The sequence below is a fragment of the Dipodomys ordii genome, unplaced genomic scaffold (assembly GCF_000151885.1).
Source record: "Dipodomys ordii isolate 6190 unplaced genomic scaffold, Dord_2.0 Scaffold105, whole genome shotgun sequence".
Taxonomy (NCBI): Eukaryota; Metazoa; Chordata; class Mammalia; order Rodentia; family Heteromyidae; genus Dipodomys; species Dipodomys ordii.
The window spans coordinates 2,196,397-2,213,130 of NW_012267321.1; the positions used below are offsets into that span (position 1 = coordinate 2,196,397).

A 16,734-nucleotide genomic window follows, 5' to 3' on the forward strand; every position below is an offset into this window, starting at 1 on the left:
AGAAAGAAAGAAAGAAAGAAAGAAAGAAAGAAAGAAAGAAAGAAAGAAAGGAAGGAAGGAAGGAAGGAAGGAAGGAAGGAAGAAAGAAAGAAAATAGAGTGAGACATTTCTGTGAAGGATTTCCTTTGGTAATCATTTTCCTTTTTTTTTTTTTTTTGTCGATCATGGGCCTCGAATTCTGGTCTTGAGTGCTGTCCCTCAACTCTTTAGCTCAAGGCTAGTGTTCTGCTACAGTGCCACTTCTGGTTTTCTGCTGGTTTATTGGAGATAAGAGTTGCACAGACTTTCCTGCCCAAGCTGGCTTTGAACCTCGATCCTCAGATCTCAGCCTCCTGAGTAGCTAGGATGACAGGTGTGAGCCACCAGTGCCTGGCTTTAATCATTTTTCCTTCCTTCCTTTCTTCCTTCCTTCCTTTCTTTCTTTCTTTCTTTCTTTCTTCCTTCCTTTTTTTCTTTGTCAGTTGTGGGGCTTGAACTCTGAGCGTGGACACTGTCCCTCAGCTCTTCAGCTCAAGGTGAGTGCTCTACCACTTGAGCTACAGCGCCACTTCTGGTTTTCTGGTGCTTTATTGTAGATAAGAGTTTCATGGAGGGCTGGGAAGGTGGCTCAGTGGTAGAGCGCTTGCCTTGCATGCTCAAGGCCCTGCGTTCGATTCCTTAGCACCACATAAGCAAAAAGAAAAAAGCCAGAAGTGGTGCTGTGGTTCAAGTGGTAGAGCACTAGCCTTGAGCTGAAGAGCCGAGGGACAGCGCCCAGGCCCAGAGTTCAGGCCCCACGACCAGACCCCCCCCCAAAAAAAAAAAGTTTCATGGACTTTCCTGCCCAAGCTGGAATTGAACCTACATCCTCAGATGTCAGCCTCCTGAGTAGCTAGGATTACAAGCGTGACTCCCTGGCACCCGGCTTTAATCATCATTTTTCTTTTTCTTTTTTTTTATGGGTCCAGTCGTGGGGCCAGAACTCAGGGCCTGGGCACTGTCTCTCAGCTCTTCAGCTCAAGGCTAGCGCTCTACCACTTGAGCCACAGCGCCACTTCCGGCTTTTTTTCTTTTTGCTTATGTGGTGCTGAGGAATCGAACCCAGGGCCTCATGCATGCAAGGCAAGCGCGTTACCACTGAGCCACCTTCCCAGCCTAATCATCATTTTTCTAAAAATGTTTTCATTCCTAGAGACCCCATAAGGGACTTGGATGTAGGCCTTCAAAGGACATTCCTGAAAGCAGGGTGAAGAGCGATCTCTTTTCATGCCTGGTCATTTCTGAGGAGGTAGCTTAATTCTCTAAATCACTACCCATTTTCATTGTTATCAGTGGTGATTTTGAAGCAGGAATTTGTCACTGTGCTCAGGAGAGGATCAGCAGTGACTCCTCACCCTGGGTTTCTGGTTTACCTCATTGTATGTGACTCCATTCCTCACCTGGACCCTTCTGGTCTTGCTGACAATTCCTCTGCCCTGTTCTTGTCTGTTTCAAGAACATGCATTTGCCTTTCTGTGTCTGATTTTTTGCATTTTCCACAACAATCTCTACTTCCACAGATGTGGCAGCAGATGACAGGATTTCCTTCTTGTTCCTGGCTTAGTCTTAGTTTGTGATGGAAATAGGCTACATCTTCTTTATGCATTCATCCACAGTTGAGCCTGTGACTCCACTGCTCTGAACTTGCTGACTTTGCTCTATATGACCAGTGTCACTCATTTCTCTGCAGACACCATGGAGCTTCTGGGTTGTTTCTTGGCTGTGGTGAATCGTGCCGCAATGGGTATGGTGTTCAAGGACCTACATATTCTTGAGAATATGCCTAAATATTTCAATTTCTATTCTTTTTTTTTTGTTGGTTGTGGGGCTTGAACTCTGGGTCTGGGCGATGTTCCTCAGCTCTTCAGCTCAAGGCTAGCACTCTACCACTTACTTGAGCCACAGTGCCACTTCTGGCTTTTTCTGCTATGTGATGCTGAGGAATCGAACCCAGAGCCTCATTCATGTGAAGTAAACAGTCTTCCACCAAGCTACCTTCCCAGCCCCTCATTTTCTATTCTTAATCTCATTTGATTGCATCGTCATTTATGCTGTTAAAAAAAGTAATTGAGCGTGGGCCCTGGTTGCTCATACCTGGAATACTGGCTACTCAGGGGGCTAAGATTGAAGGACTAGCAAAATGAAAAAGGGAAAGAAAACAGCAGGAAGGAAGGTTGGTTTGATTCATGATTCAATTACTCTCCTTGGTTGACCACCTTGATATCCACCTTACTGGGCCCCATCATCTTAGTGGTGCTGGTACTCACATTCGGGCCATGTGTTGTAAACCGGCTAGTGATGTTTGTTAGAAAACACATTAACACTGTACAACTGATGGTCTTAAAGGCTGAATATCAACTGGTTCCCAATGGAGAATGTGATGTGTGCCCATAAGGACCATGATTGGCCCTTAAGGTGCATGTCAGAAAGGGGGGAATGAAGAGCCTGATGCCTGAGTGATTCCATCTTTAAGCCAGTAACCATCTTGTGAGGTATGAGTCATGGAATTGACCATGAGCCTGACCCAGGAATGACACAAAGAGAAAAACAATTCTTGGGCAACTAGGGACATAAATAATCCTTGAGAAAAACCACAAGAATTTCCTCCAGATGCATCAGTCAGACACGGGGTGGCCATATGCAGGACACCATGATCCAGTAGTCAGACAATTCTCATCAATAACAATGTTAACCAATCATGTTTGTCCAGCTTACCTTGCTTTGAAATGTCAACCAATCATGTAATTTCTCATGTAAAAGTTCCTTGAAGTTGTTTGTTCAATACTATATAAGCTGTTCTGATTCTATGCTCAGGGCCTCTTAGCGTCAACCAGTTACTGAATGTGCAGAGGACTAAGCTCAAGCTTGCAATAAATGACTCTTTCGTTGCTTACTTTGATCTTGGTATCTGGTGGTCTTTGGGGGCTAGTGAGTCCCAGCAAAACAAGATCTGAGGATCACCGTTCAAAGCCAGCCCAGGCAGGAAACTCCTTGAGACTCTCATCTCCAATAACCACCAGAAAACCGGAAGTGCTGTGGCTCAAGTGGTAGAGTGCTTACCCTGAGCTGAAGAGCTCAGAGACAGCGCCCAGGCCCAGAGTTCAAGCACCACTACTGAGAAAAGAAATACAGTTCTGAAGGAGGGTGTTAAGTTCTTGGGATGTGCTTGAGGGGTGCCTCCAGTGTTTGCAGCCCAAAGACCACACAGATGTGAAAAGGACAACTGAGAGCTGCACACACAGCAATTGTCCATGTGTCCTGAGAAGTAAGAAGATTTTCCTCTTCCTGATCCTGGCCAAGCAGAGGCAGGAGTCACTCAAGTCCTGGTTCAGGGGCAGAAAGGGACTCACATTGCAAAACACCTGGAAACCATAGCCGCTGTGATCACCAGAAACTGGCTGGGCATGTGCAAGCAGCCCAGGTACTCAAGGGCAGCAGGATGTCCGTGGAGGTCTGGACTCCAGGAAGAACTTGGAGGGGCTGGAGCTGCTGCTCCTGCACCTGTCTGATTCTCTGCTGGTGTCTCATAGGATTATCTCCACGGAACCCATTGTGAGTGTCATGAAGAGCATGTCTGTGGTGTGACCCGCACCTCCAGCAGTGCTTGGGGAGCAGCTCTGCTCAGGAGACAAGGGTGAGGGATCCTCAGATGTTCTAGGATGGAGTCTGTGGGTGTCAGCCTGCACCCCACACGGGACAGACAGGGGATGGCAGAGAAGATAGGAATTGCACTCGGGTCCGTGCTATAACTGCGGTCTGAAGGTCATTCCCACAGCCACATCACTGCTGTCACGCACAGGGCACCATGCAGGGAGCTGGTGAGCCTGCCTGGGGACACAGGCTATGGGATGCTGGTGGGTACCATGGCAACGGAGCCTAGCATCTCCAAATCCTGTGTGTCTCACCTGAAATACTTGATCATTGACCAGGGCTAAGAGGCTTTGGCTAAGACTGGATCATCACTGTAGAGCACAGCTGAGTCCCTGCAACTCAGGGGGAAATGGGTGACAACTTCTATATTCTTCACAGACTATGAGCTGGTATGCCTTAGGAACCGAAGCAAAATGACCCCTATCCTAGGCACTGGTCAATAGTTACACACCCAGAATGTTCTCATCTGGTGTGAGCACCTCTCCAAACCTTCCTGTGATGTTTGGCCCTTGCGGATTCTGCCATTCTGTTCACAATGGCAGCCATGTGCCAGGCTCGTCTTATGTGTAAGGCTGTTATCTGCAGTGCAGAAGGTGCCCAGGTCCAGAGTTCAAGCCCCAGGACCAACCAAAAAATAAACAGAAACTTCACACCATTGATTTCCTCCCCTAAGGGGATCCTCCTTTAGTCTGACTTGATGTGTGCGCGTGTGTGCACGCGCACGCAATGTCTAGCATCCTGTGTAATTTACCATGTCCACTTATACTGTTGACCTAACTTCCACATAGACTAGATGTGCGCCCTGTCTCTCTGTGCTTGGCTTTCCTCACGAGACATGGTCCCTTCTAGGTCCATCTATTCTCTGCAAATGACATATGTCTAAACAATGGAACTGTTCACATTCATCTCTAATCTCAGAACCCCACCGGGCCTGTGCCCCACAGATGCGTATGCCCTGCTTTTTCTCTCCCTTTTTGTTCTCATTCCCTCCATTCCCTTTTCCTCCCCGCTCCTCTCTCTGCTCCCTCTCTGCTCTTTCCTCTCTCCCTGTTTTCTCTTCCCTCTCTCCTGGCTCCTCTCTCCTCCTCTATGTCCTGTTCTCTTGGCTGTCTCTCCTCTCCTCTCTGCTGCCACCTTCTGTCTTCTCTCCTCTTCTCCTTTGCTCTCTCTTCTCTTTCTCCTCTCCACTCTTCTCTCTCCTGTCTTCTCTCTCTTTCCTTCTTTCTCCTCTCCCCTGTAGCACCTCTCCTCTCCTCACACCCTTTCTGGTCTCTCTCCTCTCCCTCTCTCTCTCTTCTCTGTCTTTTCTCCCCTTTCCCCTCCATTCCCCTCTCCCCTCTCTCCATTCTGCTCCCTCTGATCTTACCTCTCTCTTTATCCTCTCTGTCTCTCCTCGCTCCTCTCCATTCTGCTTTCCTCCCCATCTGCTTCTCCTCGGTCCCTTTCTCTTCTCCCTCCTTTGGCTTCCTTATCGCCTTCTCTTCTTTTGCAGCAACTCACTCTTCTCTCCTCAGCACCCGGACTCCGTCCCTAGCACCCGGCCCGCCTCAGCACCCTGACTCCGCCCCCAGCACCTGGCCCGCCTCAGCACCCTGACTCCGCCCCCAGCACCTGGCCCGCCTCAGCACCGACTCCGCCCCCAGCACCTGGCCCACCTCAGCACCCTGACTCCGCCCCCAGCATCCTGCCCACCTCAACACCCTGACTCCGCCCCCTCCACCCCGAAATCTCAGCACCCTGACTCCTCTCCCAGGACCTGGCCCGCCTCAGGACCCTGACTCCGCCCCCAGGACCCTACCTGCCTCAGCACGTTGCCTTTGCCCACTGCACCCGCCAGCCTCAGCAGCCTGACTCCGCCCCCAGCAATCTGCCCGCCTCAGCACGAAGACTCCGCCCTCAGCACCATGTCGCCTCAGCACTCTGGCCCCGCCCCCAGCGCCAAGCCCGCCTCAACACCCTGACTTTGACCCCCCCAACCAGGCCCGCCTCCGCACCCAGGCCCCGCCCAGGCAGCATCCTCCGAAGCCTGGAGTGTCCCCTGACTCCACCCATTTGCCACTCTCACTCCAGGTAGGCCACGCCCACTTGCTCTCTGGCCCAGGCCAGAGCACGCCCCAGTACTGGTCCAATAGGTTGGGTTTCCTTCTGGCGGCGCCCATTCCACTTTTCCATTGGCTCCTTCCTAAGCCTCACACAGATCACCCCGCCCCCGCCGCAGGCTCCCACCCTGCTTGCCACGCCCCCCAAGCCCGCCCTCCTCGCTTTCTGCGCGCGCAGCTCGCCTCAGACTAGGAAGCGGATGGCGTGACAGGAAGTTCGTGGTGCAGACCACGAGTCTCCCGAGCCAGAGTAAGTCTGCGTCCCGGTGTCCGCAGCCCCCACGACGGGGTAGGGGTCTCCGGAACCCCCGCGCGGCCCTCCTGCCCGGCGGCCTGGGTCGCCGGCCGGTCTTCCCTGATCTCCGCCGGCCCTGGCACGACCGTGGCGTTCGGACCCGGGCATCCCCGCGTCACTGCGCGCGGGGGCGAGGGCGGGGTGGGCGCGGCCCCGGCTCCTCTCGGCTCCTGTTCGACCCCGACCTTGGGCCCCATGTCAGACATTCGGTCCCCGGCCCCCGGCACCGTCTTCCACCTGGTCCTCCGGGCCCGGCCGGGGGTCTGGGACCCGCCCGCTCCCCTTCCCCGGCCCCAGACCCCGGCCTCCGGGCCCCAGGCCAAGGCGTCCGGACAAAGGCCCCGGACTCCCGGCCCCAGCCGCGGCCCTCCAGCCCCGAATTTCCATCCCCGTACCGTCCGCGAACCCCCTGCACCTGCACTGTCCCTTCCTCAACCCCCGGCCTGGCCCTAACCCCCAGCCTTGCCCACGCGGCGACCCCCGCCGCGGCCCCGACCGTCGGCTCCACCCCCACATCGGGCCCCCATCCCTGGTCCCCGTCCCAGTGGGCCTGGCTCAGTCACTGGCCAAGCTCCCCCATCGCTGATCTCTGTGGTCCTGAGACCCGGCCCAAGCTCATCAGGTCCACCCTCCCCACCCCTATCCTCCCCTGCGCTGGCCCTTCCTCAGCCTACCCCAGGCCAGCCTCGGAGTGGGGAAGGGGCAACCTGGGGCCTGCCTTCTTATACCGGGCCTGTACTTGGGGCTGTGGGAAGGGCAAAGGATCATCAGAAGGAAAGAATGACAAGAAATCAGGAAAACAGGAAAAGGAGAGCGAGCCCCCACAGCTGGTGGCAAAGTAGAGAGTGCGCTGAAGGCTTTGCAAAGAATCCATGGAAAGAGCAAAAGCCACAAAGGGAACAGCAGAGAGGAAAACAAAGAGAGAAGTTCAGAATTTCCATCTCTAGAAGAATCCAAGACATCACATAGGTGGTGCGGTGCAGGAAATGTGGGAGCACTTCCGAATAGGAGAGGAGAAAGATTTGTAGTTGTGCAGAGCCATTTGGTCCATGGGAAAGAGGGGTCATGGGTTACAAGGAGAGGAGCAGTGCCCATGGTTGTAAGCCTAGCCACTCAGGAGGCTGAGATGTGAGGATGGAGGTTTGAAGTCAGCCTGGGCAGGAATGTCCCATACATTTGTTGTTGTTGTTTTTAGGGTACAGACTGGGGAACTTGGTATCTGATGTTTTTCTGTTCAGGAGCTGTGGTGCTTCAACTCCTCCAGGAGAATCTTAGCGCCAATTAACTGCCAAAAGCAAGAGTGGAGCTGTGGCTCAAGTGGTAGAGCACCAGCCTTGAGTAAACAAACTCAGGCACAGGGCCCAGTTCCTGAGTTCCATTCCCAGGACTGGCACTCACCATCACCCCATGAGTGGGCAGCACAGGACCATCTTCTCCCTGAGCTGTGGCCAGGGCACAGAGAGTACATGTTGGGTGTGAGCACTAAACGGGATATTTTCGGCACTCAGGACTGACTTCTGGAAAGTGGTATTACCTGAGGAGGAAGAGGAAAGACAAGGAGCAGGGATGGCGGCTCTGACTCAGGTAAAGCTGTGTGGTGTCTCCTTCCTGTGCACAGAGTTGGCCTGGGCTCTGACTGTGCTGGTGCTTGTCTGCCTGCCATGTGTGCTCATGTCCCCCATGCCTTCCCTCAGCCTTGTCCCCTCCACTGGGTGTGGGCACAGGAGAGCATCACCCATCAAGTGTTCCTGTGTGCTTGCTGAAATCTCTCTGCTAGTTTTCTTTTCAGCTTTTGGTCCCCTTCCTCACCAAGCACCCAGTCCTGCATCTTGAATTCAGGGCCTGGGTGCTGTCCTGAGCTCTTTTGCTCAAGGCTGCTGTTCTACCACTTGAGTCACAGCTCCACTTCTGGCCTTTTTGGTAGTCCATTGGAGGAAAGAGGCTCATGAACTTTTCTGTTCCAGTTGGCCTTGAACCCTGATCCTAAGATCTCGGGCTCCTGGACTGGTTAGGATTCTAGGCGTGTTCATCATACTCCCCCACTAACTCTGAAGAATGCTGGGATGTACAATTCCATGTCCTTTTTTTTTTTGCTTTGGGTGTCATATCAAAGAACTTTTACAAATTGTAAAATCCTGAAGTTTCCCTGATTGCTTTTTGATGGTAGGCATTGATTATAATTCCATGTAATACTTTTTCTGAGTCCATGGATGTGTGTGAAATGCTTTTGGATTTTCTCCTTGGGGACAGTTGACATTTGAGAATGTGGCGGTGGATTTCACCCAGGAGGAGTGGCGGTGCCTGACCCCGGCTCAGCGCGCTCTGTACAGGGACGTCATGCTGGACACCTACAGGAACCTAGTCTCCGTGGGTGAGCACCCCTCCCTGCACAAGTTGGGAGTTTTACTCTTGGCCTAGGTTTCCCCTGAGTGCTGCCTGGAGAGTCCCACGTTCCTTGACTAGACATAAAAGTCCACCAACTCAGGGACAGAAACATGCTAACATGGCCTCTGGACTTTAATAACCTTCTTTTGTCCTATCTCTTGTGTCCTACAGCTTAAGTGAGCACTTGTACATGTCAGCTTTTGCAGGCTTGTCTCCCATTTTCCTTTGTTCCTTTTTTCCCTTCACCTTCCCTTCCTTTCTCCACTCTTCTTTTCCTTTCCCTCTCTCTCTAGATCTTTGTACATGCTAGGCAGGTCCTCTCATCACTGTGTTACATATCAAGCACTATGGCAGTCCTTCCTTCCTCTCCTCCACTTTCTCTTCCTCATCATTTTTTTTTTTTTTTGAGAAAAGGTCTCCCTTTATAGCTCTGGCTGTGCTTGAACTTGCCACTGATCCTCTAAGTGCTGGGATTACATACAGATGACACCACACTCAGCCCACTTCAGACTTTGAACGAATGGATTTCCTTGTGCTTCTGACTCAGTAGTTGTTGCGTTGCTGTCTGCACATTAAAGTGTGCTCTGAAGCATTCAGATGGAGGCAGTCTGCTGAATATGTGAACTGTATTTTGCATCCATGTGTGATGTCCCCTTTTCCTATGAGCGTGGGACTGGGGATTCTGGAAAGGCCACAGTGGGTTGTCTTTCTATCAACAGGAGTCTCTCCTCCCAGCGTGAGTGTGATTTTGCCATTGGAGCTGGAGGAAGAGCCCTGGGTGGCACAGAGCCATGTGACAACTCCAGGAGAGCTGAATGGTTGGGAAGGCGCCAAAGGTGTGAGTGCAGGTAAGAGCTCAGATGTGCAGAGATGGAACTGGGGAACCTGGGCACAAATGGAAGTTTTCTGTAGGAAAACAAATGTGTCACTGCTGTGAGCCCTAAAGGACTTTAGAATGTGTCCATTTGTGCCCTGTCCTGCAGAGCAATATGCTATTCTGTGTCTCCACTGCATTTCCTGTGTCCATTGAAGTGGTCCAGGCTGGCTCTCCAGCTAATGGTGGGTGTGCAGTACCCCGACATCTCTTTTATTCTCTGACTTCATTTCCTTCAGATGCACACCTAGAGCTATGGCTGGACATTCCACTTCTTATACTTTTTGCAACTTCTTTTTTTTTGTCATGGTGATTGAACTCTGGGGCCTGGGCTCTGTTCTCCAGCTCTTCAGCTCAAGGCGAGCACTCTACCACTTGAGCTCAAGTGTCAGTTCCGGTCTTCTGGTAAGTTATTGGAGATAAGAGTCTTATGGACTTTCCTGCCTGGTCTGGCTTTGAACTGCGATCCTCAGATCTTAGCCTCTGGAGTAGCTTTAATTTCAGGCATGAGCCGCCAGTGCCCAGCTGGTTTTTTTTTTTTTTTTATTTTTTTTTTTTGGTCGGTTGTAGGGCCTGAACTCTGGGCCTGGGCACTGTCCCTCAGCTCTTCAGCTCAAGGCTAGCACTCTACCACTTGAGCCACAGAGCCACTTCCAGCTTTTTTTCTTTTTGCTTATGTGGTGCTGAGGAATCGAACCCAGGGCCTCTGGCTTGCAAGGCAAGCACTCTACCACTGAGCCACCTTCCCAGCCCCTGACACAGCTTTTGGAACCTCTAAACTCTCCCCAGTGCTGTCCACATTGTGAGGGTACAATGTAGTAAAACAGCAATGCCACACAAGTGGTAAAACCAGCACCCAGCACATATTTCTATATTGAAATATATGTGGTTGCATATCCAATGTTTCCTATGAAGCAGTATTCAACATACTACATAAGTATAATTTATAGGGCTGGGAAGGTGGCTCAGTGGCAGAGCGCTTGCCTTGCATGCCTGAGGCCCTGGGTTTGATTCCTCAGCATCACATAAGCAAAAAGAAAAAAGCTGAAGTGGCGCTGTGGCTCAAGTGGTAAAGTGCTAGCCTTGAGCTGAAGAGCTGAGGGACAGCGCCCAGGCCCAGAGTTCAGGCCCCACGACCAGACCCCCCCCCCAAAAAAAAAAGCAAACAAGCAAAGAAATACAATTTATAGATATTTCTAATAATAACTAGAACAATTTTTGGGTGCTGGTGGCTCACGTCTGTCATCTCAGGAGGCTGAGATCTGAGGGCTGTGGTTTGAAGCCAACCCAGGCAGGAGAGTTTGTGAGTGCCTGGATGTTATCCCTTAGCTATTTTGCTCAAGGCTGGTGCCCTTCCTCTTGAGCCACACCTCCACTACTAGTTCTTGCTGGTTAATGAGAGAAAAGACTCAGATTGTCTGCTCAGAAACCATAGTCCTCAAACCTCAACTTCCTGAGAAGATAACAACACCAGTACTGGCCTTAATTGAAATTTAAGGCATACTTTTGAAAAGTACTTTGTTGGAGACAAGATGTCAGCAAAGCGATAGGGAAAAACCCTAGCTGTCTATATCCAGAGATTTAGGGTCCTAACATATACTTCTTCCCACAAGATTGAGAACAAAAAAAATGTGTATACAAATACAGAAACAGGAACAGAAGGGAAAATTGCTCATAACTGGTATGCTACAAGGTTGGAAAACCACAAAGCACCTTCCCCTAACCCCTCATTCAGTGCCAACAAGGCTGCTAGGCCACAAGAGCAGCACCATGGCTGACCTGGACCCTGGGACCTGACCAGTGAGACTGCAGCATCCAGACACAGAAAACTGCCCCAGACCTGGTGCCTGGCTAGTGCAGACAGTGACACAGACCAGCAACTTGTGACTGGGACATCCAGACCCAAAGAGCTTTCACATCACTGCCATCAGCCCATAACCACCTCCAGATCACTGAGTACCTTGCCGGGGACCCTTTCTCCATGGGAGAACACTGCTCGTGGCAACCCTGAGATTTGGGCTTGGACCCTTCTCTCCCACCCAAGAAAGGATACCTCACTTGAAGAAGACAAAGAGGGCAGAGCTCTTCTCCCCTCCCCCCACCTGTTGGCTTACAGTGGAAGACCACCAGGACTCACAGTGAAAGGCACTAAGACCCTGGGTCATCCACAGCACTGGCTATTGGCAGCACAAACTTACCGGTTTGAAGTTAACACAAACTCCCATGCAGCTTTGGAAGCCCACCCCTCCCAAAGCCTCATGCCCAACCCAGAGGCCTGAATCCCGCCCCCCAACCTCTTCCTCCCCACGACAACCAAGTACTCACCTGGCAGCGGAGAACTCGTTGGCCTGGGACAAGGCCAGCACACTTATGCAAGGGCTTGCCACCTGGGGAACCCGGTGTGGGCTAGTTCACCCAGGGAGGGGGGCAGCCCAGGCCATGCATGGGTCCCACTTGTCAAACGCTAGCACACCAAGTTCATAACATAGCTCTGGCAATCCCTGAGCCCAGATGCGTAAATCACAATGAAAGATGACAAGAGTCATGAACAATGAGGACCAAAAAAAAAAAAAAGTACAGGGAAAGTGAAGGAGAAGTGACAAAAGAATTGATGATAGAATCGCCAAAGAAATAAAAGGGGAAATGCAAAAACAATTTCAAGTGTACAAAGAAGAAATGACAGAAAAGATCTGGGACTCCCAAAAAGTGTTGGAGATAAAAATAGAAACATTTTGTAACTCATTAATGACGAAGTTAACACTGTGAGAACTGATCTCAACAAAAAACTCAGAAGTATAACCTGGCGCAGGTGGCTCACACCTGTAATCCTAGCTATTCAGGAAGCTGAGATATGAGGATCACGGGTCAAAGCCAGCCTGGACAAAAAAGTCCATGAGTCTCATCTCCAATGAGTCACCAGAAAAGGAAGTGGCACTGTGGCTCAGGTGGTAGAATACTCTCCTTGAGATGAAGAGCTGAGGGACAGTACACAGACCCAGCATTCAAGCCCCTCAACCAAAAAAACTCAGAAGCATAACAGGCTCGATTTTCTCATTGCAAACCACAGTGGAATGCCTAAAGTAACAGAATAAGTGAAATGGAAAAGAGAATATCAGGAGTTGAGGATAAAACAGAGGAGCCTGAACAGAAAATCAAAAGTATTGAAAAAACATTCAGAAGCTATCAAAGGTAAATCCAAGAATTGGCAGACTTTCCAAGAGATCAAATTTATGCATAATTGGGATTAATGAAGGGGAATATTTCAATACTAAAGGCATAGAAAACCTATCGAGTCAAATAAGATATGTTCCCCAATCTGGAGAGAAAATCACACCCACCTGAGAGAAACATACAGAACCCCTTGTGAAAGGATCCCTAGTAGAAAGAAGAAACCCTTTTAGATATCCAAGTAAAAAGATTAGACTTAATAGCTAGGATTTTTTTTTTTTTGGTCATGGGGCCTGAACTCTGGGGCCTGTGCACTGTTTCTCAGCTCTTCAGCTCAAGGTTAGTGCTCTACCACTTGAGCCACAGTGCCACTTCTGGCTTTTTCTGCTTATGTGGTGCTGAGAAATTGAACCCATGGCCTCATGCATGCAAGGCAAACAGTCTACCACTGAGCCACCTTCCCAGCCCAAGGAATTGATTTTAAGTGCTGATAAATCAAGGAAGGAGATACATTACAATGGAAAGACGATCAGAATCACTGCAGATCTCTCCACACAAACTCAATGCAAGGAGAGCCTGGATTGGGATAATTCAAGCCCTGAAGTGCTAACTCGAGCTGATGTATCTACTGAAGCTATCATTTATATTTGATGGTGAAACTAAAACTGTCCATGACAAACAAAACTTAAAGGAATTCATCAGCATTACAAAGAACACTAAAGGAAAGTATACAATCTGAAAAAAGCATCCAAAGTCCAGGAAACGTATCAAAAGTCCATAGAAGACTAATTTAGTAAGGACAGGAAGAGAAAAGTAGCAAAATACAAGAAATCAAGAGAAATGACAGGAAACATGACACATATCTCTATAACAGCTCTAAACCTTAATGGACTCCAATCCCCAATCAATAGAAAAAGAGCAGAAACTGGAGAAAAAACAACAAGATCCATCCATTTGTTTTCTCCAAGACATTCATCAACCTCTGAGTGAAGGATGGAAAAAGAGCTCCATGCATATATACCTGAAAGAAGGCAGGAGTAATCAACCTCCAAGTGAGGAATGGAAAAAGAGCTTCCATGCAAATGTATCTGCAAGAGGGCAGGAGTAGCCATATTGATATCTGATAAAATAGACCAGTTATTAAAATCAGTAGAAGAGAAAAGGAAGGTCATGACATATTAATAAAGGGAATAACCCATCAAGAGTGAATCACACTGGTCAATATGCACCAAATAATGGGGAACCTAAATCTGCTTTAAAACAATAGTTTTGGACTTGTGGAACAGGATAGACCCATACACAATAATAGTGGGAGATTTTAATGCCTTGCTCTCACCAAAGGACAGGTCAACCAAACAAAAGATATGCAAAGGAGTCTGTGAACTAAATGACACCATAACCCAAATGGACTTAAGAACCCTCTACAGTGGCTCTGTAGCTCAAGTGATAGAGTGCTAGCCTTGAGCTGAAGAGTTGAGGGACAGCGCCCAGGCCTAGAGTTCAAGCCCCACAATGGACAAACAAATAAACAAACAACAAAAAAAACCATCTACAGAGTTCTCCACCCAACAAGGGCCCAATTCACATTCTTCTCAGCAGCCCATGAAACATTCTTCAAAACAAAGGACCCAAACAAATATAAGAGGATTGACACAATTCCTTGCATCCTATCTGACCACAGTGGAATCAAACCTGTTTTCAACAACAAAACAAAATGCAGAAATTACTCAAACACTTGGAAACAGAATAATACATGACTGAATAACATGACCTGAATAACACAGAAGAAATGAAGGATAACACAATTGTAAGATTCAGTCTGTGAAGCAGATGGATGGACTGTGGTCTTTTTCCATCATGGGCTGTTTTGATCAGTTTTAGAGCATTCTGTTTGATTATTGTTCTGCAACTCTCTTCTCTCTATTCATATACATATGTAATATGGAGAATAATATAATGTAATATAATTTATACGTTATACAAAATTTCCATACCAGTTGCCATTTATTGTAAGCTGAGTCCCCACTGAGTCACCTGTGTGTTTTTGCAGAGATTGTAGCCATGTCCAAGGGCAGTCACTAGCATCTTCCTCCTCCTACATGTCTTGGAAATCCTCTCCCCGTAATTAGTGTCGCCCCATTTCTTTTCTAGAAAGGTCAGGAGGTTGTGGCTGTCTGAGCTGTGGCTTCCTCTGGGAAGCAGTGACTGCATGGGTCATGCCAGTGCTGCATGGGGTCGCCCACAGGGCTTCCTGCTCCCTGTGTGGGACACTGGTGCCCCAGGGATCCTGGACACGAGCTGCACAAAGTCCGCAATAATCACCTCACAGATGCTAGCAGGAGGCTTACTTCTTAATTGGCTCCTGGGAAAAGGCTTCCAGAAAGTTCTGGGCTCCTGAAATCTGCACATTGCCAGTACAGGTGAGGTCATCATTGTAGGTGTGAGGGGAGGGGAGGTCAGCTCCCAAGTACCCTGCACCCTGAGCTCAGGGTCTGACTCCCCATGCCCCGCAGAGCACCTCCTGCACTGCAGTTAGCCTTACACACAAGAGGAGCCTGGCACATGTCTGCCATTGTGAACAGAATGGCAGAATCCATAAGGGCCAAGAACGTCACAGGAAGGTTTAGAGAAGTGCTCACATTCTGGGTGTGTAACAATGCCTAGGATAGGGGTCATTTTGCTTCTATTCCTAAGGCATACCAGCTCATAGTCTATGAAGAATGAAGAAGTGATCACCCATTTCCCCCTGAGTTGCAAGGACTCAGCTGACGATCCAGTCTTAGCCAAAGCCTCTTAGCTCTGGTCAATGATCAAATATTTCAGGTGAGACCTATGGGGCTTGGAGATGCTAGGCTCTGTTGCCATGGTGCCCATCGGCATCCCATAGCCTGTGTCCCCAGGCAGGCTCACCAGCTCCCTGCAGAGTGGCCCCCAAATGACAGCAGTGGTATGGCTGTGGAAATAGTCTTCAGAGTGCAGTTGGAGCAAGGACTTGAGTGCAATTCCTACTTTCTCTGCCATCCCGTCTGTCCCACATGGGGTGCAGGCTGACACCTCAGAATCTGTCCTGGAACATCTGAGGATCCCTCACTTTTGTCTCCTGAGCAGAGCTGCTCCCCAAGCACTGCGGGAGGTATGGGTAACACCACAGAAATGCTGTTCATGACACTCACAATCCTATGAGACACCAGCAGAGAATCAGACAGGTGCAGGAGCAGCAGCTCCAGCCCCTCTGTGTTCTTCCTGGAGTCCAGACCTCCACGGACATCCTGCTGCCCTTGAGTACCTGGGCTGCTTGCACATGCCCAGCTGGCTTCTAGTGAGCACAGCGGCTATGGTTTCTGGGTGTTTTGCAATGTGAATCCATTTCTGCCCCTGAGCCAGGACTTGAGTGACTCCTGTCTCTGTTTGGCCAGGATCAGCAAGAGGAAAATCTTCTCACTTCTCAGGACACATGGACAATTGCTGTGTGTGCAGCACTCAGTTTTCCTTTTCACATCTGTGTGGTCTTTGGGCTGCAAACACTGGAGGCACCCCTCAGGCACACCCTAAGGAACTTAATATCCTCCTTTCTGAACTGTATTTATTTTTCTCAGCCATGGTGCTTGAACTCTGGGCCTGGGTGCTGTCTCTGAGCTCTTCAGCTCCAGGTGAGCACCTTGCTACTTGAGCCATGGCACCACTTCCAGTTTTCTGGTGGTTATTACAGATGAGAGTTTCATGGAGTTTCCTGCCTAGGCTGGCTTTGAACTGTGATCCTCAGAACTCAGCCTCCTGAGTAGCCAGTATTCCAGGCATGAGCAACCAGAGCCATGCTTAATTACTTTTTCTGACAGCATAAATGATGATGTAATCAAATGAGATTAAGAATAGAAAATAAGCCGGTGCCGATGGCTCATGCCTGTAATCCTAGCTACTCAGGAGGCTGAGATCGGAGGATCTTGGTTCAAAGCCGGCCAGGGCAGGAAAGTCTGTGAGAATCTTGTCTCCAATAAACCACTCAAAAACCGGAAGTGGTGCAGTGGCTCAAGTGGTAGATTGCTCGCCTTGAGCTAAGTAGCGCAGGGTCAGAGCCCAAGCCGAGAGTTCAAGCGCCACAACTGACAAAAAAAAAAAAAAAAGAAAAAGAAAAAGAAAATGAGGGCCTGGGAAGGTAGCTCAGTGGTAGAGTGGTTGCATTGCAAGCATGATGATCAGGGTTCAATTCTTCAGCATCACATAAGCAGAAAAAGCCAGATGTGGCA

The 16,734-nt window shown here is 49.5% G+C and overlaps 1 protein-coding gene across 1 annotated transcript; it reads left to right on the forward strand.

Annotated features, from left to right (window-relative positions):
* The first annotated feature begins 5,952 nt into the window (after nucleotides 1-5,952).
* Nucleotides 5,953-9,619, forward strand: LOC105994366 (zinc finger protein 766-like). Its single transcript, XM_013027842.1, has 4 exons — nucleotides 5,953-6,018; nucleotides 7,565-7,647; nucleotides 8,314-8,434; nucleotides 9,168-9,619. Exons 2-4 carry the CDS (start codon nucleotides 7,630-7,632, stop codon nucleotides 9,383-9,385), a joined length of 357 nt encoding a protein of 118 aa, XP_012883296.1. The 5' UTR covers nucleotides 5,953-6,018; nucleotides 7,565-7,629; the 3' UTR covers nucleotides 9,386-9,619.
* The last annotated feature ends 7,115 nt before the right edge of the window (nucleotides 9,620-16,734 follow it).